Source organism: Balaenoptera ricei, chromosome 12 (assembly GCF_028023285.1).
Source record: "Balaenoptera ricei isolate mBalRic1 chromosome 12, mBalRic1.hap2, whole genome shotgun sequence".
In the NCBI taxonomy this organism is placed as follows: domain Eukaryota; kingdom Metazoa; phylum Chordata; class Mammalia; order Artiodactyla; family Balaenopteridae; genus Balaenoptera; species Balaenoptera ricei.
Window position 1 is genome coordinate 59655740 of NC_082650.1, and position 27553 is coordinate 59683292.

General features: G+C 35.2%; 1 protein-coding gene across 8 annotated transcripts; it reads left to right on the top strand.

Moving 5' to 3' along the window:
- The first annotated feature begins 1547 nt into the window (after window positions 1-1547).
- PNISR (PNN interacting serine and arginine rich protein) lies at window positions 1548-26919 on the top strand. Of its 8 annotated transcripts, none has more exons than XM_059941533.1 (13): window positions 1548-1659; window positions 7762-7842; window positions 9683-9801; window positions 11242-11430; window positions 12804-13027; window positions 14505-14676; window positions 15813-16003; window positions 18660-18797; window positions 19966-20065; window positions 20796-20849; window positions 21920-22090; window positions 23342-24428; window positions 24676-26919. In XM_059941533.1, exons 3-13 carry the CDS (start codon window positions 9714-9716, stop codon window positions 24704-24706), a joined length of 2445 nt encoding a protein of 814 aa, XP_059797516.1. In that variant the 5' UTR covers window positions 1548-1659; window positions 7762-7842; window positions 9683-9713; the 3' UTR covers window positions 24707-26919. The 8 variants fall into 8 exon arrangements, with proteins under 8 accessions (XP_059797516.1, XP_059797517.1, XP_059797518.1 ...); XM_059941534.1 differs by having other exon boundaries at window positions 9687-9801; XM_059941535.1 differs by lacking the exon at window positions 7762-7842.
- The last annotated feature ends 634 nt before the right edge of the window (window positions 26920-27553 follow it).

Genomic DNA, 27553 nt, shown 5'->3' on the forward strand with positions numbered 1-27553 from the left:
AAGTGATTTAAAAAATCATACTAGGGAATTCCCTGGCGGTCCAGTGGTTAGGACTCCGTCCTTTCACGGCCCAGGGTCCAGGTTCAATACCTGTTGGGTGAACTAAGATCCCACAAACCGCAGGGCTGGGCAAAAAAAACCCCAAAATAAATAAAAATTGCACTAGACTGTTGTGTGGCCCTTTTTTGTGTGTGTGTGCTTTTTTTTGTGAAATTAGGGAAAGGGTCAAAGGAACCAAATTTTCTTTTTGCCTCCAGTAATACTATGCACTCACATTATTGTGTTGATAGAGGTGTAATTAGTTATCGTTTCTCCCAAGATGAAGTTGTATTTTGTGGGCCACTTGGATTTGAGGACCAGCGAATCTTTAGCTATTGAGGACTTTGTTCTAACGCTGATGCAGGAGAATCTGGGTTTCAAGTGTTTCTTCAAGAAGACTGGATTTCATGCAAACAGGGTCTATTCTCACGTCTATCTTTATCTTCTTTATCCATCTAGATGTATTCGTAATATTTTATTTCTACTGTTATTTTCTATTTCTTTTGCACGATTCCCAATGAAACAATTTAGATACTTGGTGCGCAAAAGTTTCATGTTACTCTCTAGAAAGGCACTTTCCAATATTTATTTCCAGTATTTATTTTCCAATGTATCTTCGGAACATTTTTGTTTTCTTTGTAGCTTCTAGCCTGTAAATCGATACTTTAGATACCTGAACGTCGTTCATATTAAAACACCATGGAATCAAAGTATTCCATTCGAAGAACTGAATTGCCTAAGTCCTGTCGGGAGGCCATCTTGTGGTTGAGAGAACGGGGCAGCAAGACGGAAACGGGACATCTCCGCCACTTTACCCTAAAGGTCCCGGGGAAGGAACGAAACAACAGGAGTAGCCGGCTAAGGCAGAGCTGAGCAAGTGTCCCCGGAAGAGGGCGCTATGTTTTCGAGGTTAACAAAGAGTGACCGCTGCGGGGGACAGCTAAGGTCTCCGCTATAGCTACCATCTACACCGGTCACTTCACCAACGTCCGGTCTCCCTGGAGGCGGAGCCCTCGGAGGCGCTCCGTGAGACCCAAGTCGGGAGTATTCCGGAAGTTCGGGCCAGACTCTGGTCGGTGTGAAATACGGCTAAGGGCGCACCGAGCAACCCGCCGGAGTTGGTTCATTTGACCCTGGGGCCCCTCCGTAGTCTGAAAGGAGTGCCGCGAACTCAGCCACCTTTTCGGAAGGGAACATACTTCCCCTTGAAGGAGGATCACGTTGCTAAAGTAAAAATTTTGAGCGCGCTCTGTACAGAACACTTAAACTCTTGGCTTTCTGCCCGCTGTAAAGATAAAAGTGGGTCAGGCATGGCGCTGGCTACATTAAAAGGTAACGTACAGGAATGTCCAGACATTTGCATGGTATTGACTACATAGTAGAGGTGGTTTTGCCCATAACAAAAATGGCGTCGAAACATGTTAACCGGGTACAGTCACGTGGTCAAAGACCTGGCTGGGGGACAGTATGGCTTCAGATGACAAACGGATGTTATTATTCACTTCCGGGTGAGACTAATCGGGCGCCATCTTGTCTTGTTCGCGAAGAAGTAGAAGCATCGAAAGGGTTGGAGAGGTATTATAGGAACGGTGGCGACGCGGTGTTCCGGAATCAGAGTGGGTAAGTGGAGAACGATTAGGCGTGGGGACTTGCCGGGTCATTAGAACCTTCTTGGTTTCTTTGGCGAAGGTAGCATAACTTAAACACGTAGGCTGCGTACGCTGCTTGGCGCGACTGCTGGAACCTTATCTCCCTTAAAGCGGTGGCGTCCGCCTGACTTGGTGAATCACGGCGCTGCTCCCGGTTTAAAGGAAATGTTCGTATTAAAGAGAGTGCTCGCGATCTCTCCCTCTAACTGTGAGAGTTCCCTCTAGGAAGAGAAGGGAGTGATTGTTGGGCTCCCGACCGGCCGTTAAGCTCTGCGCGTGCGCAATGGGAACCCCCTTATGGGGAGGGGGTGCAGGGGAGCAGAGGAGGCGGGGGCCCGGACCTGGACATTCTCTGCTGTGCACCTCCGACTCCGCAGGCGCAGCGGAGGGCAACTGTGTCCTTTTAACTACAGTTAGGTTCCTTAGTTTGTATTATCCTCGTGTTTTTAAAGTCACAGACACTATGTGTTAAGTACGCTTTGGGAAAGAAGGAGGTAGCTTCGAACGTTTCAGTTTTATTATCCTGTGATGGATATTTTTGTCATCTGAACATCATGGGTACTCGACACATTTTGGTTGTTGGTGGTTAATTCATAGAACAACAAAATAAACTTGGAATTTCTGATTTGAGTGCAGCAAGGTAAACGCAACAAAAACCAGAACCCTGAAGGTGTTTTGTAAGGTGTTATGTGGCTATAGGTAAGGTAACAGTAAATCAGTTCTTTTAAGATGGTCTTGATTGAGACTCTATGTTAAAATTTTGTTGTTGTTGTTGTTAATAGACTTTACTTTTTTAGGACAGTTTTTGATTTACAGAAAAATTGAGCAGATAGTACAGAGTTACCATATAAACTACCCCCCAATCCCCCACAGAGAGTTTTTCCTATTGTTAACATATATTAGTATGGTACATGTACATTTGTCACATTGAATGGACCAATACTGACACATTGTTGTTATTTAAAGTCCATAGTTTATTCACATTTCCTGAGTTTAAACCTAATGTCCTTTTTCTAGCCCAAGATCCTATTTAGAACACCCTATGACATTTAATTGTCATGTGTCCTTAGTCTTCTTTGGTTGTGACAGTTTTTCAGGCTTGTTTTCTATGACTGTTACAGGCTGAAAATTCATACAGTGAAGACCTAACTTCAGTGCCTCAGAATATGACTGTATTTGGAGATAGGGTCTTTAAAGAAGTAAAATGGGGTCATTAGGGTAGGCCCTGTGTGCTATAATGGTGTCCTTATAAAAAAGAGCAGTACACAGAGGGAAGACCACATAAAGACAAAGGTAGGAGACAGCCATCTACAAGCCAAGAAGAGAGGCCCCAGAATGAAACCCACCCTGATGACAGTTTGATCTTGGACTTCTAGCCTCCAGAACTATAAGGAAATAAATTTCTGTGGTTTGAGCTACCCAGTCTGTGGTACTTTGTTAATGGCAGCCCTAGCAAAGTAATACAGTGACCTTGACAGTTTTGAGGGGTGCTGGCCAGGGATATTGTAGGGTGACCTGCTATTGGAATTTGTCTGATGTTTTTCTCATGATAAGACTGGTATTAGGGGTTTTGAGGAAGAAGATCACAGAGGTAAAATGCCTTTTTCATCACATTCTATCAAGGCTACATACTATGAACATGACTTATCATGTTGATATTGACCTTGATCACCTGCTTGAGGTAGTGTTTGTCTAATTTCTCCACCGTGAAGTTACTCTCCTCTGTCCACTCCCTCCTTTCCATATTGTACTCTTTGGGAAGGAAGTCCCTTTGCACAAAGCACACTTAAGGAGTGGAGAGTTAAGCTCTCCCTCCTTTAGGGTGGAGTATCTACATAATTTATTTGGAATCCCTCCGCATGGAAGATTTGTCTCTTCCCTCCAATTTATTTATGTCAGTAAGGATTCAATAGATATTTATGTCATAATTTGTGTTATAATCCAGTACTACTTTATTTTGTTGCCCAGATTGTTCCAGTTTTGGACATTGGTAGCTCCTTCAGTTGTCAACTGTGCACCTTTGACATGCCCCCATCTTCCCCCTCCCCCTTTTTCTGAGCATCTTCTTACTTCCTGGCACTACAAGATGCTCCAGGCTCATTTTGTATATTTCTTGCCCCAGTTCTAAGAATCAGCTATTTCTCTAATGATCCCTGATTCCTTTCCTTTGTTAGAGAATGGTATTAGAACCAAGATAAGTGTTCTTGTCGCCACTGGGGGGTTGTTTCCTTTAGGCTTTTTACATTTCTTTTTCTTTTTTTTTTTTCTTCCAAATTTATTTTTCAATTATCACTTTTTTTTGTATCTATAACCAAAGTATTCAATTCTCCAGTATTTTTTGACTACCTCTCTTCAGCTGCAGACTGCAAAGTATTTCAGTATATACTAAAATGCATGTCACATCAAGTATCAAAAAAGGTTACTACATTTCAAATAATTACAAGATTAACTTCGTTAGTGCCATTTCCACCTAATGTGAATTGATCCAAATGAATTCTTTTTGACTTTGAGATCCATTACCTGGAGTGTAAGACTGAAATGGCAGGGGAGAAGAGGATTGTTGAGTTTTGTGGTTTCTAAACTTTGTGTTTGATGTGAGAAACATTTCTCTCTCTCTCTTCTTTTCTTTCTTCTCTCTTCTGTCTCTGCTCTAGGGAAGGATCCTTCCTTGCCTCTTTCTAGTTTCTGTTGGTTCCCAGCAATCTTTGGCTTTCCTTGGCTGTAGACACTTTATTCCAGTCTCTGCTTCTGTAGTCATGTGGCATTCTTCCTGTCTTGTCTCTTCTTCTAAAAGCACTAATCATTACTGGATTAGTACCCACTTTAATCCAGTATGACCTCATCTTAACTGGACTACGTTTGCCAAGACCCTATTTCCAAATAAGGTCATGTTCACAGTTAATGGGAGTGGGGGTAGGACTTCAGCATATCTTCTAGGGGGACACAATTCAATCCATAACACTAGTCAAATTCATAAACTAGATTTTTATAGCTCTGTGCGATAATGTGCATAATCTGATGCAAACCCTGGTTGTTGATCTTTCTGTTCTTCCCAAATCCCAATTGTTTGCAAGGAAATAGCAATTAATTTAACCCTGTAAAGGGAAAGTCTTGTAGCCTGGCTCATCAATAATCACATTTCTCTAAACTTGAGAAATGGTGCTTAAGAATCTTTAAAATTAAGGCTAAAGGAAGAATGAATAAATTGGAATTGATTTTTGATGTTATAAAGTCAGAGTAGCAGTACTAGAGTGTCATCTTCATTGTTGAATGTTAATATATTTACTTGATAATAAATTTCAGTGAATGAGTAAAATATTTTACCACTTAATATGGGCAGAGCACTTTGGAGAATTCAAATAACTATTAAGACATTTCCTCTGCCCTCAAGAAGATTCTCGTTTGAGCCAAGACGAAACACGTGAAGTTTTTCATGACCAGCTTCCTGATTCTTCGTATCTTTAAAAATCTGTAGTAGATTTATTTTAAAAAATACACACTCATGGTTAAATAATTCAAAGAATATAGAAAGAGAATAAAAAATTAAAATTAACTCATCTGTGTTTTCCCTCTCCAGAGCTTACCAATTTTAAGAGGTTTTTGGTAATTTAGGAATTTTCTATACTAAATTGCGTTCTTCTTTAAAAAAAAGGAACTTCAAGTGGCATCATTATTCATCCTGTATCACATAATTTTTTTCACCATACAGTTCATAATACAGTTCGTACATCAGTGTATGTCAGCATATAAAAGTCTACCTTATTCATTTTAATGGCTGAATAGGAGTCCACTGTATGGTTCACTCTTATCTCACCTACTGCCCTTTGAGTGTCACTGAAAGCAGATGTTCACTGCTGCAGACATGCTGCAGGTTTTTGAGTTACATGGTGTGTATGCTCATCCATGGTTTTAAGTCCTTGAAGTGGAGTTGCTGGGTCAGAGGGAGGATTATTAACAATTTTGATAAAATACTTTAATGCTAACTTGTCTTCCAAAAAGACTGAACATTTGGTGTTTTACCTACGCCCTTGTTCAGCACACCCTCTGTAGCCAAATAAAGTTTCTCAACTGCAGATTTAATTGAAGCATTTTATTAAATAGCTTCTAACTTCTTACTTGCTTGAGTTTTACTGTTACCTTCTTTGCTGCGTTTTATTCTGCTCTGTTTCTCACAATTTCACATCCTTTCCATATTTTTCTCAGCCTAAGTGTATCAAACATTGTATTTGAATAATAGCTTCTATAAAAACTTTAGGGGGAAAAGAGCTTTGGAAAGCATAGTAAAACTAGAAGCGGTTGTTTTTAACAAACAGAAAAATGGCTACAAATAATACAGATCACTCTTGAAAATATGCAAGTAAAACCTCTTAGTGCGTAGGAAAACATGGAAGTTTTTGTTTTGTTTTAATAAAAGCTGCAACCTATGATATTGTGAGAAGTAGGGACATTCCAGAGATAAAATGAAATCTGGATAAGTCTTAGATTGCTTTAAGAGAAGAAAATGGAATTGAGTAGAAGTGGATTGGCTTGATCACCCGTCCCCACCCCCAGTTGTAAACTTGAGTGCTATCAAAAACAATACTGAGAAAGTCTTAGTGGTGATATGACCACTACTTATTGAAGCTTTCTGTGCCAAGTTTTTATATGTTTCCCATTTAATCCTCACAATAACCCTATGAGGTAGACATTTATTACATTCACCACTTTACAGATGAGAAAACCAAGGATTAGAGAGTAGTTAATTTGCCCATATTCACACAGCTAGTGTGTGGTATAGGCAGGCATCATGAACCAGGGCTTGCGTTCTTAAGTCTAGGTGACAAGTGGTAATCAGAAAACTTAAAAGAGGAATTGAAAACGTTGGCCATGATAACCATTAAACAGGAGTAAGTAAAAGAAACTTAGTTTAGAGTGATTTCTAGAAAAGTAAATCTATGTATTGGACATGATGATAGGGAGTCAGTATACATCATTTTCATCATTAAAGTGGTTTTATTGTGTGCACATCTATTTGCAACTCCAGTAGGCACTGCATAGAGCTAGTTATAATGCCTACATTGTATGAGTTTACAACCTACGACAGAAAAATCTATGCACTGAACTCTGATGTGCCATTAGAGCTTTGGAAAACATAGCAAGCTCTGCTTACACCAGCTTTTTTGGTTCTCCTGTATATAGGTTAACAGCTTTCTTATCATTAACCTTTAAAAGTAAACAGAGGGAAAGAAGAACCTATAGACCATTCATTTATTCATTTGTTGTTTAGTGACTGCTGGTCACTTGCTTTAGGACAGCAAGAAGCTGTCTGGTACCTTTGGAAGGTAAAAAGATGAATACATTTGTCTTTCTATCAGCTTTAAAAAGGTCTTAATCTGGGTATTAATCTGGGGACTTCCCTGGTGGTCCAGTGGTTAAGACTTTGCCTTCCAGTGCAGGGGGTGCAGGTTTGATCCCTGTTGGGGGGCTAAGATCCCACATGCCTCATGGCCAAAAAACCAAAACATAAAAACAACAGAAGCAATGATGTAACAAATTCAATAAAGACTTTAAAAATGGTCCACATCAAAAAAAATCTAAAAAAAAAAAAGTATTAATCTAATGGGAAGAAGATGAAACCGTTTGAGGGACAAATTGTTCTCACCTTGCTGATGTAATTTTTAAACTTAGAATTCCGTAGAAAAATCTGAATTTATTACCTTATTTGTACCATTTAAGTTCATATCAGATGGAAGAAATCTTTTAAAATGTTTGTTGTTCCTTTTTTTCTCAGCATATATGACAATTCCTAAATTGCTTGACATTATTTTGTATTGTTAATGAATTGTTCAAGTAAATAAAAAAGATATTTTTGAAAGAAAAATGTTTTTAAAGCTTTGCCTTCTCATTTCTGATGTACCTGTTTCTCTTAACTTTATAATGGTAAATCTTTTCTATTATAAAATTAATGGAAGAGAAAGTTCAAATTAATTTGGAGATGATCACACTTCCGTGTTGCATCTCTAGAATTTATTTTTATTAGTTCAAATAGCTCTTCATAATTTAAGTGCAAACATACACTTTTTTTTTTTTTCAGGGCATAAGTAATCTTGCTGCTATGCTTCCAAGCTGTAGTTCTGAATCAACCTAAATTTTAAACAGAAGGTGAACCTCTGAGGTCAGTCAAAATAGCAGTTGGTATTTCTTCTGGGTGTTCCTCTTTATTTATTTATTTGTTACCTTTTAATTAAAGTTAATTAAAGTTTTCAAGAGTGCTAATGAGTTATTGGTCTTTAAAGGGCTTTAAAGGTATAGTTGGAAAAGAGGAGAGGGAAAAAAGAAGAGAGAAAATCGGAAGAGAGATTAGAAAAAGAAGTATTTTTAGCTTGGAATTGATACCCAGTACAGTTGTTGGCCTCAAGTGTGGTACTATTTAGTGCCTATTTTGACATATTCTAATAATCCCATTATAATAGAATATATTAATACAGCTAGAAGATAAGTGCACTTGACTCATAAGTAAACGAGGTATAACAAAGGGATGCATCTTTCCTAATTCACAGTGTTCTTCGATTGAGAGGTCAGGATCTGCCATTGACAGAACTATGTAACATTCTGAGAATGCTGCAAAGACTGTGGTTGCAAGCTCTAAGAGCCTGGATTGTAGTAGCCAATTGTCGTATTAAAGTTGGTGTCTGTTACTTCCTTAATATCTGGCTTTCCCACTTTTTGTGACACTGCAATAAATACTAAGGCGTAGTTTTGTATTGTTTTTAGAATAGAGGAAAGGGTCAGTCTGAAAGGATTCATTTAGTAAACATTTATTTAATGCCTGCTATGTGCTAAGCCCTGGGGTACAAAAATGAAGAAACATACTCTGCTTACTGCGTGTGTCATTGGTTCTTGAATAGGGTTGTATATCAGTGTTGGATGAAGTACAGAGATAAAATGACTGTAAGCATTTAAAACTTTTTATTATGGACGTTTTCAAACTAGTTTACAGATAAGTAAACTAGTGTGATGAACCTCCCTGCCCCCATGCTCATCACCTAGATTTAATAGGTATTAATGTATGTTTTTCCCCTCTACTTTTCCATGTTAATTACATGTTAAGAAACCTGGTCTTGGGTAGTTCCCTGGTGGCCTAGTGGTTAGGATTCCGGGCTTTCACCGCCATGACCAGGTTCAATCCCTGGTCGGAGAACTGAGGTCCCACAAGCTGCGCAATGCGCCCCCCCCCCCCCCCAAAAAAAAGGAAAGAAAAGATACCTGGTCTTCTGGACTGTCTCACCTTCTAGATTTGTCTGATTGTTTCTTTTGATACTATTTGGCCAGTACCTTTGTCCCCTAATAGTTCCTTTACACTGAAAGTGAGAGCCAAAAGCTCAGCTGGATTCAGGTAAGCATTTTTGGTGAAAATATTCATAGTGATTCTGGGGACGTAATTTTGTATCTCGTGAGGAGACACTTAATAATCTGTAGGGATGATATTTCGGCAACTTTGAATTTTTGATTTCCCATCAACTTTTCTTCTAAGACTGCCTGAATCAGCTGTTTTTATTAGGTTTGACAATATGGCACTTTTCTAAATCTTTTCTACCTTCTGCATTCATTAACTATAATTTATAAGTAAGAGTTTTCCTTCATTAGCTAGAGCTATTTGGTTACCCTCTTCAATGAGCCTTGGTTTGAGGGAGATTAAATCACTTTTTTTAAATAATCTTCAAAATAATTACATTTCCAGAGAGTTATATTGGGAAAAATTAGATTTTTTCCCCCTTTTGAGCTAAATTGAATAGAGCTGTGCTTGCCCCCAAACTCTTGACGTCAGCATTAACATGAAATTTTCTACTCTTGCTTGCCAACTAAAAAATTCAAGTTGCCTTTGGCAACCTTTTGAGCAGAATTTTAGAGCTCTGATCACATAAATGTATCATCATATAATAATTTCTGATGTGTGAGCTTTAACATTAAAGAACACTCATTCTCATTTTTAAACTATGTTTATTTTGTTGAAGACAGAAAATCAGATACACTTTAAAAGTCAGGATGTGGGATCAAGGAGGACAGCCTTGGCAGCAATGGCCCTTGAATCAACAACAATGGATGCAGTCATTCCAGCACCAGCAGGATCCAAGTAAGGAAACAAATTGAATTTGGGGAGCGGGGGAGGTGGGTGTATAGAGATGAGTGGGACATAGGCACTGGAATTAAGGGAGGTAGAGTTGGGATTGGTTTATTGGATCATTTTTATGGTCAGATTTTAATTTTTTCTTGTAAATAATCTTACCTAGCATACATATTAGGGAATGGATTTCCCTTTGGAAGATTTCCTCAAAGAGTAGAAAGCTTTATGTAGATTTTAATATTTTTAAAACTGATTTAGTTCTTGTTTTCTAAAGAAAGAGGAAAGTCTTTCTTAAATGTGTTGCTTAATCATACTTTTGTTAATTCGGAATCTTAAAATTCTATGTAGATCATAGTCAACTGATGGTATGCTCTATCATTTTTAAATTTCTCTTTAATATGGAATATTTCAAGCATATACAGATGTAGAAACGAGTATAGGGAGCCCCCATTTATTACTTAGCTCTAGCAGTGGTTAATTCGTAGCCAATCTTGTTTAACTGATATGACCCCTTCCACTGTCCTGCCTTTACTGGGTTAATCTTATCCTATTTCTTTTTTTTAATAGCTACATAGCATTCCGTAATAGGACTGTACTGTAATAAATCCACTTTTAGATGATAGATTGTCTGTGACTATTTACTTTTTGAAGTCATTCCCATAATTTTGTGTATGTACCATTATTACTTGTGCAGTTATTTTCTTAGGAAAAAAAAAAATCTAAGAGCTAGGTTTGATAGATCACAGTTGTACATTTGAAAGTTTTAGATATACATTGTCAAGTTTAACTTCATTTTCATCAAAATGTATGAGAATGTATTTAATCTTTGCTAAACTGAGATGTAAAAAACTATCTTAATCTACTTTGTTTACTTTATTAGTAGAATTAGATCTTAAAATGTTAACTATAGATATTTGATGAAAGGAGGAACTTTAAGATAGCAGAAACAATGAATTTTGAATAAAGAATGGCTAAGAAGTTGTTAAGGAGATATATTTTGACTAGAGAAGGGAGTTAAAGATGCTAAAGAAGGGTGACTGAGAAGGAACAAGAATAGCTATCTATATTCACGTGGGGTATATAGGATCCAGAGTAGACCTGGATGGGACCTGTTAGAGAGAGAGTGAGGTTAATCATTTGTTTTTATAGTGGTTTAAAAAAGGGATAAGAGTTTTTAAAAATTCAGTAAACTTAAGGTGCAGGGAATAAATTTTCATATGAGTTAATATTAGAAATTGATTAAGAGTGTTTTTGTGGATGTCTTAAGTAATTTTTATTATTTTGTAGCCTGAATATGGGTTATTTTTGTGTATTTTTTTCAACTATAACATTCTGTAATATTTAAAATCTCTAGTAAGGAATAACTGAGAAGCTTGTTTTACATAGAGGCACTGTTCTTTTAGCTCCTACATTCTGAATGCCAAATTCTGCTATGTTAAATTATGTTAGGCCAGATTGACTGGGCTGCATTGGCTCAAGCTTGGATTGCCCAAAGAGAAGCTTCAGGACAGCACAGCATGGTAGAACAACCGCCAGGAATGATGCCAAATGGACAAGATATGTCTACAATGGAGTCTGGTCCAAACAATCATGGGAATTTCCAAGGGGATTCGAACTTTAACAGAATGTGGCAGCCAGGTTTGTTGTTTATGTTTTCCAAATTTTAGGACTATTTTTACAATAAAATGAGGATTAAAATTAAATTGTTTAATTTGCTTAGTTTTATGACTTCTTGAAATTAATGCTTCTTAAAGACTAGGCAGTTTCAATTAGATTTGACCTTGAAATTTTGTGGTTAAAATTATTCTATACTCATCTGCTAGCATTGTGGCACTCAGTTTGATTCTTTTCTTGGTTCTTCATTCCTAGGCTGACAGGGGCTGGGAACACTGGAAACCTCACTTGGCATCTAGGGAAGAGAGCATTCTATGTCTCTCTGTTGCAACCTCTGGCCTTTTCAGCAGCAGCACTGGCAGAGCAAAACATGTCTAGTCTCTAATTAAAGAAAAATTGTGTCACTATGTGACAAATTAGTCTGTCAAATATACTCTGCCCCTACCATCCACCCATCTCTCTCTTCCCTTTTTTTCAGATAGTGAAGATCTTCCATAAGTTTTTATCTGTTTATTTTTTTTGTTTGTTTGCTTTTTTACTTCACAGTATGATTAGGTTCCTTGATGCTAGTTCAGTTTTCTATGACTTGTGTTATTAATTATTTTTAACAGTCACTTCACATTTTTATAGGTGAATCTTATTTTGATTATGCTAATGGTGAAGTCATAGCTCCTTTTCCTTATTAGTACTTATTATTGTTTCTCAATGTAAGAATGGAAAACTCAGGAAGTAATCCTGTAATATCACTTTTAAAAGAATAACGAATATTCTAATCTTTAATACTGGGAAGTAGTTCATTTCTAGTTTTCTGGAGTCTGTGCCAAATTTTCCCACATTTGAAAATGTTTTGGTTCCTAAGTTCATCAGTGATTCACCCTGGCATTCCCACTTCCCCAACTCTACTCTGCTGGTGTTCTTTGTGTCCCAGGCAAGTGATTTACCTCTGTGTGCCTCAATTTCCCTTCCTGAAATTGGCAAAAATAGTACCTGATTTCTCCCTACCTCACAGGGATGTTGTGAGGATAAATGTGTTCATGGAAGAAAGAAATTATATAAAAATCTCAAGGTATTATTTTTATGGTATTGTTACTGAACAGAAATAGAAAAATTCAACAGAAAATTGCTTTGGATTTTGTTATGTTCATTAAAAATAATTTTGGGCATTTGGTTTCCATTTGTTTAGGATATGAATTAGAGTGGAAGTTAGCTCATTCTAATTATTTATTAGATTAATTCATTGCTTATTTTTAAGATATGCAAAAGAAATTGGACCAAGAAGTCATAAATTTTTTAATCTGTTTCTTTACTGAAAAATGTAGCTTTCTTGAGATCTTAAAGATGTGTGCTGATTTTGTTATAACCCCTGTTGAATGTTTTTATGCCTAAATCCTGAATAGAATGGGGAATGCATCAGCAGCCCCCACACCCCCCTCCAGAGCAGCCATGGATGCCACCAACACCAGGCCCAATGGACATTGTTCCTCCTTCCGAAGACAGCAACAGTCAGGACAGTGGGGAATTTGCCCCTGACAACAGGCATATATTTAACCAGAACAATCACAGCTTTGGTGGACCACCCGATAATTTTGCAGTGGGGCCAGTGAACCAGTTTGACTATCAGGTGAAAGATATTTTGTTGCTTTATATTGTAGATGTGCACGTAATCCATTCTTTGGAGGTGTCTCATCAAGAGTACCTAAGATATGTGTTTCACTTTTCAGTCTTGTACAGATAAGCACATATTATGTCTCAAAAAAGTTATCAGTTTTTGAGTATTAAAACCATTAGATTTTTATTTTCTGGTTTTTGATTTGCTTAGGAAAATGGTATAAAGGATTGTTAGGGAAAAATTTGGATAAAATGAAAAATGTGTAAGTGCAATAGCCATATGATGTTTTGTTTTCTAATTTATAATTTCAAGATGGTACCTTTAAATATTAAATAAAATTTAGAAAATGCACGGTAGTTGAATACATTATTTATCAAAAATAGATTATGGTTAAGACATGAATACAATACATGAAGAACATAGATCATCTTCCTAAAGGCAATTCCTTCTGCTATGTAGAGTTGAGACATTTTCTAGTGTTGTCATTTTTTTTCCGTTCTGACATGACATGTTTATGGAATTGTACATAATTTTCTTTGTAGCATCTAATTCATTCCTAGGGACATAGAACTCTATGGGGAATAGTGTCATTAAGAGGGGCTATATTTTCTCTAATCACTCTGCCAGGGTCCACCCTTAAATTATAGTGCTAGGTGTCATTTTGAAATAATTGATTGCAATCGTTACCTTTAAACTGAGCTATCATTTAAAATTTTGGAAAAAACCCATATGTTATTTCACTAATTGTATGGATAATGGGCATAATCTTAAACAGTATTCACCTTGAGACAGTAATCCTCTTATTCATACACATTCAGATACTTTTTTATATGAATATTTGGTATACAGATAGGACAGTTTTTGTTTGTTTTGAAAAAATGTAGTAGTGCGGAGCTTCTACTTACACAACATTTGCTTGGTAGATCCCCATGCTAACAAGGCAAAGAGCTCTGTTGGCATCTGGCTTAGAAAAGCCTCTGAAAATGGCAAAATTACAAAAAAAAAAATATAATGTAATGATTCAGTAGCTTTTATCTTAGCTTAAAATAGATATTTCTTGCAAGATGATAGAAATAAGTTCATAACTAGGAAGTTGGAATTGATTTAAAACTTTTTTTTCCTGTGATTTTCTAGTTACAGAAAAACTGACATTTATTTGATTTCTTGGTAGTGGAAGGATTAGTTTATAAATGGATTCAGAATGAAAAAGCTCATTTATATATCCTTTTTTATACTTCTTGAATGTAGTATATTACCAGCTGGATTTTATATGGCTCTTTGCATTTACATAGGCAGAAAATCTTTATCTTTCTTAAGAAAAGTAAGCCTAGGTTCTTGGGGCTACAGAAATATCGGTGGATATTAGAACCATGGAATTCTTGGATTTGCTGCACACATGGATTTCTACTGTCCCAGTTCATAACACACGTGTGTCCCAGAGAGTATATTGTATTAATGTGAAGAAAAATAAACTGCAATACTCTTTCAGCATGGGGCTGCTTTTGGTCCACCGCAAGGTGGATTTCATCCTCCCTATTGGCAACCAGGACCTCCAGGACCTCCGGCACCTCCCCAGAATCGAAGAGAAAGGCCATCATCGTTCAGGGATCGGCAGCGCTCACCTATTGCCCTTCCTGTGAAGCAGGAGCCGCCACAAATTGGTAGCTATTTAAGTTTAGTGAACCACAATTGGCATGATTTTTTGATCATGTAAAAAGGATGTTGTTTTATTTTCTTAAATTGTTCTAATACTCTGATATGTTAGGAAACGATACTTTAAAATCCTATCATTTTATAGTCATAAACCTTAAAATTACAAAAAAGATGCTATCTAAAATCTTTAAAGTTTTGAATATTTTCCTTTAAAATGAATCTTTACCTTAAACTCCAGATTTTGTGATGAAATTGAAATTTACTGTGACCATAGCATGTTGATATTTCTTCAATGTTGATAGCTACATTATGCCAGTATATGATCAGTTCCCCCTTTAAAACCTCCTGTTTGTTCTCTCTCTATGGACTCTTTCCACTCAGTTCATCTGATAATACTGCTGTCAGATTAATTTCTTTATTTCACTTTCCATAGTTTTTGGCAGAAAATTTTAATTTTTAAATAACATAATAGAACTAGTTTATTGCAACTGACAAGTTACATATTTATGTTCCTTTTTATCTGGAAATCCAAATCTAGCACTTAATGGACATTTAAGTCTTTCTTTTTTTAATCACAAAGTAGACATTTTAGGAAGATTCTAACTTCTGTTTTAACTTAAGGAATAATATTAGTTCAAATGAATTCTTACTGTGAAGGCTTGTGGTTTTGTTTAATTCTGTTCTGTTTTCACATTTTAGGAAGCAGCATAGTATAACAGTTGGCTCTGAATTAGCCCACATCACTACTTATTGTCTTTGTAACCTTGAGCACATCACTTAATCTCTTTGAGCCTCCGTTTCCTCACTTAAAAAGAGATGGAGTAATAGTAGTGCTCTTTTAGGGCTTTTTGGGATTAAGTGAGATGATGGACTTCCCTAGTGCCTTGGCACATTATAAGCATTAAGGCAGTGTTCACTCTTGCTATTAAAAGTGATGATTTTAAAGAAAAGTGTTATGTTTAGTGGATTGTTTTTATTACCACTGCCTTGCTGGAGAATGATAGTATTTGTCACTAGCACTCAAACGGCACCAGCATTATTTTTTTTTAAGTTACGAAGATTGTAGAAATGTAAGAATAAGAAACTCATGCATTTACAATTTTTACTTAGCTGACTTATGAATATTTTGTCCCATGTGAAACAGATGCAGTAAAACGCAGGACTCTTCCAGCTTGGATTCGAGAAGGTCTTGAAAAAATGGAACGTGAAAAGCAGAAGAAGTTGGAGAAAGAAAGAATGGAACAACAACGTTCACAATTGTCCAAAAAAGAAAAGAAGGCTGCAGAAGATGCTGAAGGAGGAGATGGCCCTCGTTTACCTCAGAGAAGTAAATTTGTAAGTAGACACTCCTGACATAAAATCCTTGTGACATCTGTGTGAAAAGTTAATTGACTTTTTCTGTCTTATTTGACTTGGTATGATAATCTCTAGGTCCATCCATGTTACTGTAAATGGCATTATTTCATCTTTTTTTATGGCTGAGTAATATTCCATTGTGTGTATATGGAATATTACATATGCACACCACGTCTTCTTTATTCATTCATCTGTCAGTGGCCATCTAGGTTACTTCCATGTCTTGGCTACTGTAAATAGTGCTACTGTGAACATCAGGGTACATGTATCTTTCTGAATTAGATTTCATCTTTTCTGGATATATGCCCAGGAGTGGGATTGCTGGATCATATGGTAACTCTATTTTTAGTTTTTTAAGGAACTTGCATACTGTTTTCCATAGTGGCTGCACCAATTTACATTTACAATTTACAAATATATCATTTATATGTGGAATCTAAAAAAAAAAAAGATACAAATGAACCTATTTATAAAACAGAATAGACTCACAGACATAGAAAAACTTATGGTTACCAAAGGGGAAAGGTGCGGGGAGGGATAAATTGGGAATTTGGGATTAACAGATACACACTACTATAAGTAAAATAAACAACAAGGACCTACTGTATAGCACAGGGAACTTTGTTCAATATCTTGTAATAACCTATAATGGAAAAGAATCTGAAAAAAATATATACTGAATCCCTTGCTGTACTCCTGAAACATTGTAAATCAACTATACTTCAATTTTTAAAAAGTATTGAAATAAATAGATATTAATTTAGCTTATAAAAAAGTATTAGAGTAATGTCCTTGAGATTACTTTCAGTAAGTATATTGGAGATTGTTTTTATGTATGTATTGTTGAGGGTAGTAAGGAGAAAGGGGACAGCAAATTTATAAAACATTTCATTCCAGAGAGAAGTTATTAATTGGGGTGCTAGATAATAGGTTTTACCTTGACAAACAAATCTGTGTTCTTTTGTTGTAGTACAGCTAACTCCCTAGTGATGGACTCTAAAACAAAACTATACTTACACCAAAGGATGTAATAACTTTCATAGTTTTTGACATAGGCACTGAAAGTAACAAAGTTTTAACTCTTTAAATCTCCATCAGTGGGCTTCCCTGGTGGCACAGTGGTTAAGAATCCGCCTGCCAATGCAGGGAACATGGGTTCGAGCCCTGGTCCGGGAAGATCCCACATGCCGCGGAGCAACTAAGCCCGTGTGCCACAACTACTGAGCCTGCATTCTAGAGCCCACGAGCCACAACTACTGAAGCCCGCATGCCTAGAGCCCATGCTCCGCAACAAGAGAAGCCACCGCAATGAGAAGCCCACCTACCGCAGTGAAGAGTAGCCGCTGCTTGCTGCAACTAGAGAAAGTCCGCGCGTAACAATGAAGACCCAATGCAGTCAAAATAAATAAATATTAAAAAAAAAAAAAAAGAACTCCATCAGTTAGATGGCATGAGTGGCTTAGAAATTTTTTTGTTTAGCAACAGTATGCTCCTAGACGGTATGACAGCCACAGCACTGGCCAGTATGCAATTCAGGAAATGGTTCTTCCTCCCAAGGCCATTTTCTGCTTCAGAAATAAGTCTCAAGGACAGCAAATTAACTAGACTTAAGCAGATTGGCTTTGCTTAAATTCCATGAGTGCCATAAATTACTTTTATTTTTTAACAAAAGAACCATGCCGAAGATGTGATTTTATCCTGGGTGTTATACGGATAAGAAACAACAGGATGGCACTATTAAAGTTTACCTTTAACAAAGAAAAAAAAATTTTTTTCAATCTTTACATGAAATAGTGGATTTTCAGGTTTGATGTTTTTTTTTAGGTGTCAAAAAAACTGTTTGGAGATTATCCTCCCTCTCCTCCCAGATGCCTTTGGACTTGTGTTACATGTATCTTCCCCTGGTTCAAATAGTCTTTCCATAGTTGTATTTAGGTGATCACCTTGTCTTTTACTTAGTAGGATTGTTAAGAATGACTATGGAATACTTCTTTGCTTAAAGAAGAGTCCCCTTTTTAAGGTATGCTATCTGGATACTGAAAACTTAAAAACCATTCAGAGAGAAAAACTGCTGGTATTTCCTCTATCTGAAGTAGACCTCATTTCTTGCTTATCTGTCTGTTACGTAGCTAAAAAAAGCAAATTTCACTAGCCAGCTGAGATCTGGAAACTGACTTTAGATTTTTAAGTCACATGATTTTAGGTAAATAGCTTACATTTACAGCTGTAAAAGTTACACTGAATAATATGACTGTGGTGCATTTATCCAAAATTCTACACGCCACTCATGTCAGGACCATCATATATAATGGATATTAATTAAATCAGTCTCTGGGCCTGATGTGCTTCTAGTTATTTATAAAATAAGGTAAAACTTAACTAAGGGAAAAAAAATGGAAAAATAATTGAAATTGATCCTCATAAGTCATCTTGTAATCTTAATATTTCCTCTCAGGTAACATTTTAAATTATCAAATGAAATCTATAGCACAAAAATGTAATTTAGAGAAATTTCATTTTTATATATCTGTTTCATAGACTTTAATTTGGGGTTTTAAAATAGAATATATAAGATAATTATTTTATATTATAAGCATGAATTTGGGCTACCCGAAAGTGCTATTACTTTTTTTAGGATAGTGATGAGGAAGATGAAGACACTGAAAATGTGGAGGCCGCAAGCAGTGGAAAAGTCACCAGAAGTCCATCTCCAGTTCCTCAAGAAGATCAAAGTGAACCAGAAATGACCGAAGAAGAGAAAGAGTATCAAATGGTAGAATGTTAAATTTCTTACCTTTACCATGTACAGGCTTAAAAAAAATTTTTTTTTAATTGAGGTATAATTGACATGCAACATTATATTATAGGGTTTATCTTGTTTATAATTTTTTTAAATTATTGGTTGGCTATCTTAAACTTGAGAGAGAACTTGTGAAACAGTTATAAAATGTATATTTGCTGGGTGATAATGTCTGCAAAATCCAAGTAACATAATATGAAATCACAGCTTATAAAGCAGTTATTTAAGCACATTTTAAATTAAACAGTGTTTTACTACATGAGACCCAAGAGAACATTTATTATTTATTATTTTTCTAAAGTGTGTTTTCTGAATACTGAAAAAGATTAAAAGGCTGCATAGAAAAATAAATTTAGGAAGCACTGGATTGAACACAGTTAAACATATTTCTTCACTGCAAGAATTCTCAAAGCCTTCAGTGCCTATAATGTGTATTGTCAGTTTCTGAGATTGGGAATATAATGTGCTGCGTTTCTCGTATTGAAAGACCAGTGATATTTGAAATGTCTTTAGATGAAGCTGATTCAGTATACTCTTATTTTAGTAGATGAGTAATCTGAATCCCAGAGAGGCTCACATTTGAAACAGCTGTTGGTAGCCAAACCGATGCTAGAATCCAGCCCTTATTTCAAGTCTATTGTACGCTGTGCTATAGTAATCAAGAAAAAAAGGACTTCATCTCACAGAATGGAATGACTGCCTTTTTGTTATTTTCCTTGTTTTTTTCCCCTCAAATTTTACTTTGAGCTGAGGGTTAATGTAAGTTCCTAAGTGACATAAGAAACTAGTATTGTGCTGCTTACTAATAATATTATTAAATGAAGGGATAGTTCTCTCAAAACACTTGTGGAAACTTTTATTAATAGGGACTTTAAAAAAATGTTTTGTCTCTAGAATTAGAATTCAGTTTCTCTACTATACAGATAAATTCAAATATATATTTTTTAATCCACATGATTTTAAAATTTTTAAAGTTTTGATAATACAGTAATTTTCAAGATACTCTATTCCTTGGAATAGCTGGTCTGATCTCTGAAAATGTTTTATAAAACGGCTTTGCCTTTTAATTTTTTTGAAAATGACAAACTGTATCAGTAACTATAATAAATTAGAAAAAAACATATAAAATATCCTTCCATAGATGTTGCTGACAAAAATGCTTCTGACTGAAATTCTACTGGATGTCACAGATGAAGAAATTTATTATGTAGCCAAAGATGCACACCGGAAAGCAACGAAAGGTATATTGTGGGTGTTCTTGGTTCTCTTTTTCTGGGGGTCTTTTGGTTTTGGTGGCTACTTTGGACTTTTTTTGTTGTCCTTGTTGAATTACTAGCAGATTTTCAATAGTCTCTTGCATGTTTTAACTCTTTGGGAAAGGTTAGATTTGTAGACACCATATTAAAAACTATACAGATATTTTTGTTTTATCCAACCTACCTGAGCACAGATTAGCAATTTTGCTGTTGTTCTATAAAATGTATTGTGGAAAATTCTTGATGTTCAATTTCACCTGATTTTTTTATATATATATAGATACCATGGTATTGGTATATGATTTCTAATACAATTAGTTTGCCTAATGAATTATGAACCTTCAGAATTTTCACAGTTTACCACTTATAATTTTTACAGAAGCAGCTAATGTCCCGTCCCCCCCCATATTTTTAGTAACACTTAAAAAGTATATTGAAAGAAAAATTTAAATTATGGGCCATACCTCAAAAAAAAAAATACCACTGTACTGGTCAGCATTTTTCCTCATTATCAACCAATTTCAGCTCACATCAGAATTATAATTTCAAGGCCAGACATGCTACTGGTTTAAAATGAATGTTATGTTTTTAATGTTTCTTCTCTCCCCAAAAAGCAGCAATAGTAGTAGATTTAACAATACCATAGACTCTCATGACTATGAAATCGTGGCTATTTGTGTTAACATGTTGTTCCTGTTGTTGATGTGATACAAAGCTCCTGCAAAACAGCTGGCACAGTCCAGTGCACTGGCTTCCCTCACTGGACTCGGTAAGTGTTCTCCTTATTTGTGAGAGGGCCTTAAAGGGAAAAATCACACTTACCTTGTCTCTCTACGTGTTCTGTTTTGAAACTGTACTAGTCCTACACAGTTTATAAAATTTAGGTTTTAGGGTTATAGCCTCTAAAAGGTTTGCTTTTTTTTTTTTTTACTAAAGCATTCACAGTGGGATTATTATAAATGTGGTGGCTAATTCATAGTTTATTAGTACAAGTTATAATAGTTCATAATTTAGCCATGATAGCATTTAAGCTCACTTTCAGAATTATTACATACATGCCTTAGGGAAAAACCTATCCACTAATGCTCTTAAGGACCTTTATTTAGATTGTGTTGCAGCAAGTCAAGTTTTTACGTAGAGGAAAGGGTATCTTACAGCATGATAGTAGTGATGTGTTCGTAATTTGCAATTTGCATGATATATTATCAAGTATATAAGAGCTTGAATTTGCCTTTTCCACATCATCATTTCAAATTAATATTTGTGAGGGTCAACAGAAATGGGTAAAACCAAATGCCCATGTGATTTTGTTATGATTACTATTTAGATCACTTCAGGGTGGGGAGCAGTTTTAGCACCATACCATTTCTGTATCAGTGAGAATTACAGTATTCCAACTTTGTTAGGAAAAAAATATTTAGCATCCCTTGGATTTCTAAGCTTTGAACAATGAAAGAGTTAATTTTAGAAATATTTTCAGGATCATCATAAATTTGAGTAAGGTAGTTTGAATTGATTATGCTTTAGTAAGGCTTTGTTACTGCCCTATTAAATGGCTTTGTTGGTTAGCATGCACAGTAAGACAATCATTTTCAAGATTCCCTTATGGTGAGAAACATATGAAATATTCTTGAAAGAATAAGATACTAAGTATCAGTTTTCTTTAGGATTCTGTGTTCTCCTTAAGCATTGTAATTTATACTCCTCCCCACCCCGAATAAGCATATTCTTCCAAGAAAAGGCAATGAAAAAAGAAATGAGCTTTCTTCTCGGGCCTGAAAAAGTTTTTAGTGCATGGAGTAAGTTTGACATATGATAGACTGGGCTTTATGCACACAGGTGGACTGGGCGGTTACGGATCAGGAGACAGTGAAGATGAGAGGAGCGACCGAGGCTCTGAGTCATCTGACACTGATGATGAGGAATTGCGGCACCGAATCCGGCAAAAGCAGGAAGCTTTTTGGAGAAAAGAAAAAGAACAGCAGCTGTTACATGATAAACAGATGGAAGGTATATCTTTTAGACTCAGTGTTTGTACAGTTCTGTTCATATTTCTTTTTATTTTATAACCAACTTAAAAATACCAAACGATAGAATCAAGGCTAGATTATAAATAATATGTGATGTAACTGAAACTAAGGTTTTTTGGCTCATTTGCAGTTTTTATCAAAGTTAAAGTCAAAACTGATTGTAAAAAGTTATAGTTTATAAAAGTTTTTTTGTTTTGGGAGACATTAGTTCCATTGGCTGTAAGTTAAGCTATTTAGTGTATTTCTATTTCTTACTAAAGTTCTTAACGGGACTACCCTGGTGGTCCAGTGGTTGAGACTTCACCTTCCAATGTAGGGGGCACAGGTTTGTATCCTGGTCGGGGAGCTAAGATCCCACATGCCTCAAGGCCAAAAACCCAAAACATAAAACAGAAGCAATATTGTAACAAATTCAATAAAGACTTTAAAAGTGGTCCACATCAAAAAATCTTTAAGAAAAAAAAAAGTTCTTAAAATGAAAAGACTTTTGAAAGGGGAAATATATTGTAAACTATTGAAAAGTAATTTGTAGCTAGCATATTTAAGGATAATAGAGGACTTTTTAGAAGGTTTTTTATGTAAAATGCTGTACATGTGTACAGTTCTTAGTTTATATAATGATACTAGGATAATGAAAGAATATTTATTTAGAATTTCTTTTTTGAAAAATCTTATTTGGACTATTTGAGAAGTAATTACTAAGAGTTAACAGCCAAAAATTTCATATAAATTACTTACTTACCTTCAAGTTGCCTTATTATACAAAAGGGAAATCTTTTCTTACTTGCTTTACTGTACCTCTACACTTTGGTACTCTATTGCTGTACTCTCCAGGAAGGCAGCTAACTGCATGTAGCTATTGAGCATTTCAAATGAAGCCAGCCCAAATTGAGATGTGCTGTAGGTATAAAATACACACTATATGTCAAAGACTTTACATTAAAAAAAAAAAAAAAAAGAGCAGAATATCTCAATATTCTTTTTAACATTACATGTTAAAATGATAATATTTTTTATATGTTGGGTTAATAAAATATGAAAATTAATTTCACCTGTTTCTTTTTACTTTTTAAATGTAGCTGTTAAAAAACCCTGAATTGCTTATTGCATTCTATTTCTGTTGAACAGTGCTGCTGTATTTTTGTAGTCTGGTAGCCTGAAATTTGGTAGCATGGGAGTTTTTTCATTGCACATTTGCCTTTCTTACTGTTTTTGTCTTTTTCTGTTTCAGAAGAAAAGCAACAAACAGAAAGGGTTACAAAAGAGATGAATGAATTTATCCATAAAGAGCAAAATAGTTTATCACTACTAGAAGCAAGAGAAGCAGATGGTGATGTGGTTAATGAAAAGAAAAGGACTCCAAATGAAACTACGTCAGTTTTAGAACCAAAAAAAGAGCATAAAGAAAAAGAGAAACAAGGAAGGAGTAGATCAGGAAGTTCCAGTAGTGGTAGTTCCAGTAGCAATAGCAGAAGTAGTAGTACTAGTAGTACTGTCTCTAGCTCTTCGTACAGTTCTAGCTCAGGTAGTAGTCGCACTTCTTCCCGATCTTCTTCTCCTAAAAGAAAAAAGAGACATAGTAGGAGTAGATCGCCAACAATTAAAGCTAGGCGTAGTAGGAGTAGAAGTTACTCTCGCAGAATTAAAATAGAGAGCAATAGGGCTAGAGTAAAGATTAGAGATAGGAGGAGGTCTAATAGAACTAGCATTGAAAGAGAAAGACGAAGAAATCGAAGTCCTTCCCGAGAGAGACGTAGAAGTAGAAGTCGCTCAAGGGATAGGCGAACCAATCGGTCCAGTCGCAGTAGGAGTCGAGATAGGCGTAAAATTGATGATCAACGTGGAAATCTTAGTGGGAGCAGTCATAAGCATAAAGGTGAGGCTAAAGAACAAGAGAGGAAAAAAGAGAGGAGTCGAAGTATAGATAAAGATAGGAAAAAGAAAGACAAAGAAAGGGAGCGTGAACAGGATAAAAGAAAAGAGAAACAAAAAAGGGAAGAAAAAGATTTTAAGTTCAGTAGTCAGGATGATAGGTTAAAAAGGAAACGAGAAAGTGAAAGAACATTCTCTAGGAGTGGTTCTATATCTGTTAAAATCATAAGACATGATTCTAGACAGGATAGTAAGAAAAGTACTACCAAAGACAGTAAAAAACATTCAGGCTCTGATTCTAGTGGAAGGAGCAGTTCTGAATCTCCAGGAAGTAGCAAAGAAAAGAAGGCTAAGAAGCCTAAACATAGTCGGTCGCGATCCATGGAGAAATCTCAAAGGTCTGGTAAGAAGGCAAGCCGCAAACACAAGTCTAAGTCCCGATCAAGGTAGTATACTTTTTAAAGTATTTTGTCTGATTTAAAAAAAAAAAAAATTTGACTGAATTTATGCAAAGTTGAAAGTGTCCTTTCTCTCTCTCTCTTTAATAAACTCAGTTTGGTACTTGATAAATGATCATAGTCTTAAGTAATTTTAGAAATCCTATATAATATTATTTATTTGAAAATTGCAGATTCTTTAGTATAAAATACATTTTTATTTTTAAATTTTATCTTTTCCCTTTCTTTTTTTCAGATCAACAACCCCTCCCCGTCGTAAACGCTGAGGAATGATGTGGCAAGAATGCCATGATGTTTAAAAAATTCCATGAGTTTTAAGGGCTTGTCTCATTATAGAGGCACATTGTGGCTGTGTAGGTGAAACCAGAATTTTTTTTTTTTTTTAATCTGTAAATAGGTGTACTTTTTCCAAATGCTGCTCCAAGTTACTTAATAGGATTTCTTTGTATTACATTTTTTCAAAAAATAGTGCATAATAAGACTATAAACATGCCATTCTCTTTCAGCTGTAATGTTCTTAAAATTATTCTTGAATGTACTGTGATGTCAATAAAGCTCTTTAGTTCCTTTTTGTTAACCTCTTGCACATTAATTTTATGATTTTAATCTAAGGAACGTACTTTTATAAAAAGGCAGCTGGAGTTTTGTATAACAGGTTTTAAAGGTACTTCCTCTCATCTCCCCCAAAGAAAATGGTTTTAAATTAATAGTTTGTCAAAATCTGTAAATTGTACCATGGATTTTTGTCAAATTTCAAGTATAAGGGTGTAGAAGAGGGCCAGAAATAGATCTTTACGTTCATTTGGAAGCATTTGATAGCTTTCTAAACTTTTCTTCCTGTTTTGGGGATTTTCAAGTAATATGTTCTCTGTGTGTATAAAGTATGGTTCACTCCTGTAAAATGAAAGTGCTGGAATCAATCAGAGCAGTGCACCATTAGAATTATTTATAAGGAATGACTGTGTTTGACACTAGCAGCAGTGCAAGTCTGGAACTATATTCTGCAGTTTCCCACTTCTGTTTTAAACCATATTTTAAACACTTTGGGGTTACTATAGAACTAAAACTCACAATTTGATATATTTATTTATATTTTTAAAGCGTAATATGACCTCAGCTCAGTGGAGGAATACTGTATTATTCAGGTTTGTGTCAGTTTCATAACATTAAAATGATCTGGTATGGTCAGTTTCTTAAAATTATGATCAGTGAGTTGTCTAGCAGTTTAAGGCAGTCATAACTTACGAGTAAAATGAGGCTCTGCAGGCACTGAAATGCTCAACTGAAATGCTTTTAGGGTCTTTATATGATTACTCACTTATGCCACAATAGATAAATCTTTGAAAACAAATGCTTTTAAATTTTAATTTAAAAAGGAAAAAGCAGGTGCAGGTCACAAGAGTTTTAGAGTATGCCTTGTTACCAGCAGTAGTTCATTTTAAAGTAAGCCAGGTTTTTGCCAAGATCAGTGTTTCCTCAAAATGAAGGTAGAAATAGACTTGTAATAGTGTGCTCTTGTACCTCTACATAGGTTCTTAAATAATTTTGAGCAGTTACGCATTTATCTAGAGGAAATCAACTGTGAATAAATGCATGTTTACCAAAAATATTGTTTTACAGTGCATTTAGTTCTGATATTTATTAAGTTGACATTTCACACAATAACTTTTAAATAGTTTGGAATTCTATATAGTTTAGGCATCAGTCACATCTGAGATAAGTAAAGGAAAATGTGCAATATTTTTTATGTAGGTGAGCTAACACAGTATACCTAATTGCAGAATTATCTGATTAATTTGTAATAGATAAGTTGTATAACATTTTCATATCTAAAAATGTTTTTTAGATCAATCTCAAGTGAAATAATATTTTCAGAATAAAATTCTACAGAAAAAGTCTACTGGCTATGATATGCACATTTTTAAGCAAGATATGAACTAGAGCCAAAAGTAGCATTTGACAGTTTGATTTACTCTGCCATAATATGCAAGCTTCCTATCTGTAGATATTTTTAAAAACATAGTCATGATGTATGTGATTATTAGTAAATACATCAGTATTATAATTAGATATTTGGGTTTTCAGTTTAGAGAATTCATCATTTCACTGACATTAATGGAGTATGTTTACCTTGAATGGTAAGATTTTATAAACAGGGCTTCCATGATTTGGGATGTGAATGCTAAGACTTATACGTAAGTTAATTAGATGTGTAATTTGGTTATGAAGCCTTTTCTAAAATGATACCACCAGAAAATTAATAGATTAATTTTTTGAGACAATCATTGGTATGGATTGGTTAATAAAAACTGTCTTAAGAGGTTTTCTTTTCAAATATTTCTAGTGTATTAATCATACTTGTTTTTGTGGAATGGGGGTAAACCACACCATTAAGAGAATAAAATGTAATTTGGAAAGAGGTAATTATAAGATTTGTTTCAGGCCCCAAAATATAAATAAAGATTGGTGTGGAATTTCAGTGTATGTTTCCTGCCCTTGTAAAATGTCTTTTTAAAAAAGCATCTATTCCTAATGGTATAATACACAATAGGTGAACTTTCCAAACATCATCTTTTTTTTAATGTCTGAGTTATTTTGTTTCTTCAAAGGAAGACATGAAGTATATAAATAGTATTTTTAATTTATTGAAGTTTCTAAAATGTGCAAAGCATGGTTTAGTGGAAATACTATTAGATTCATTGGCTTGTCCTGCCTCTGCTGTTTGATATATTTTGGGCAAATCAATCACAATGGAACTCAGTTTCTTCAGCTGTATAAGGGTGGAATTAGATTATCTCTAAGGTCTTAAGTTCTTCAGTTTTAAGTAGAATTTGGTTGTAATGTCTAAACCTTATATGAGAAAATGGGCTTAAAATAATGTAATAGCCCTTAAAATAACTCATGTGTGATGAGTTACATTGATACCATGAAGGTTTACTAGGTGTCATCCATAGAAGTTTCCTATAAAAACACATAAATTAAATCTGCCACATTCTGATTATGGTAATGTTAAGATAAAATTATCTTAAGTTACCAATTTATTGAATATATGGAATTTTGTAAATACAAAAATTTATCAGTTAAACCGAAGTGGATGTAGTAGTGTTATCATT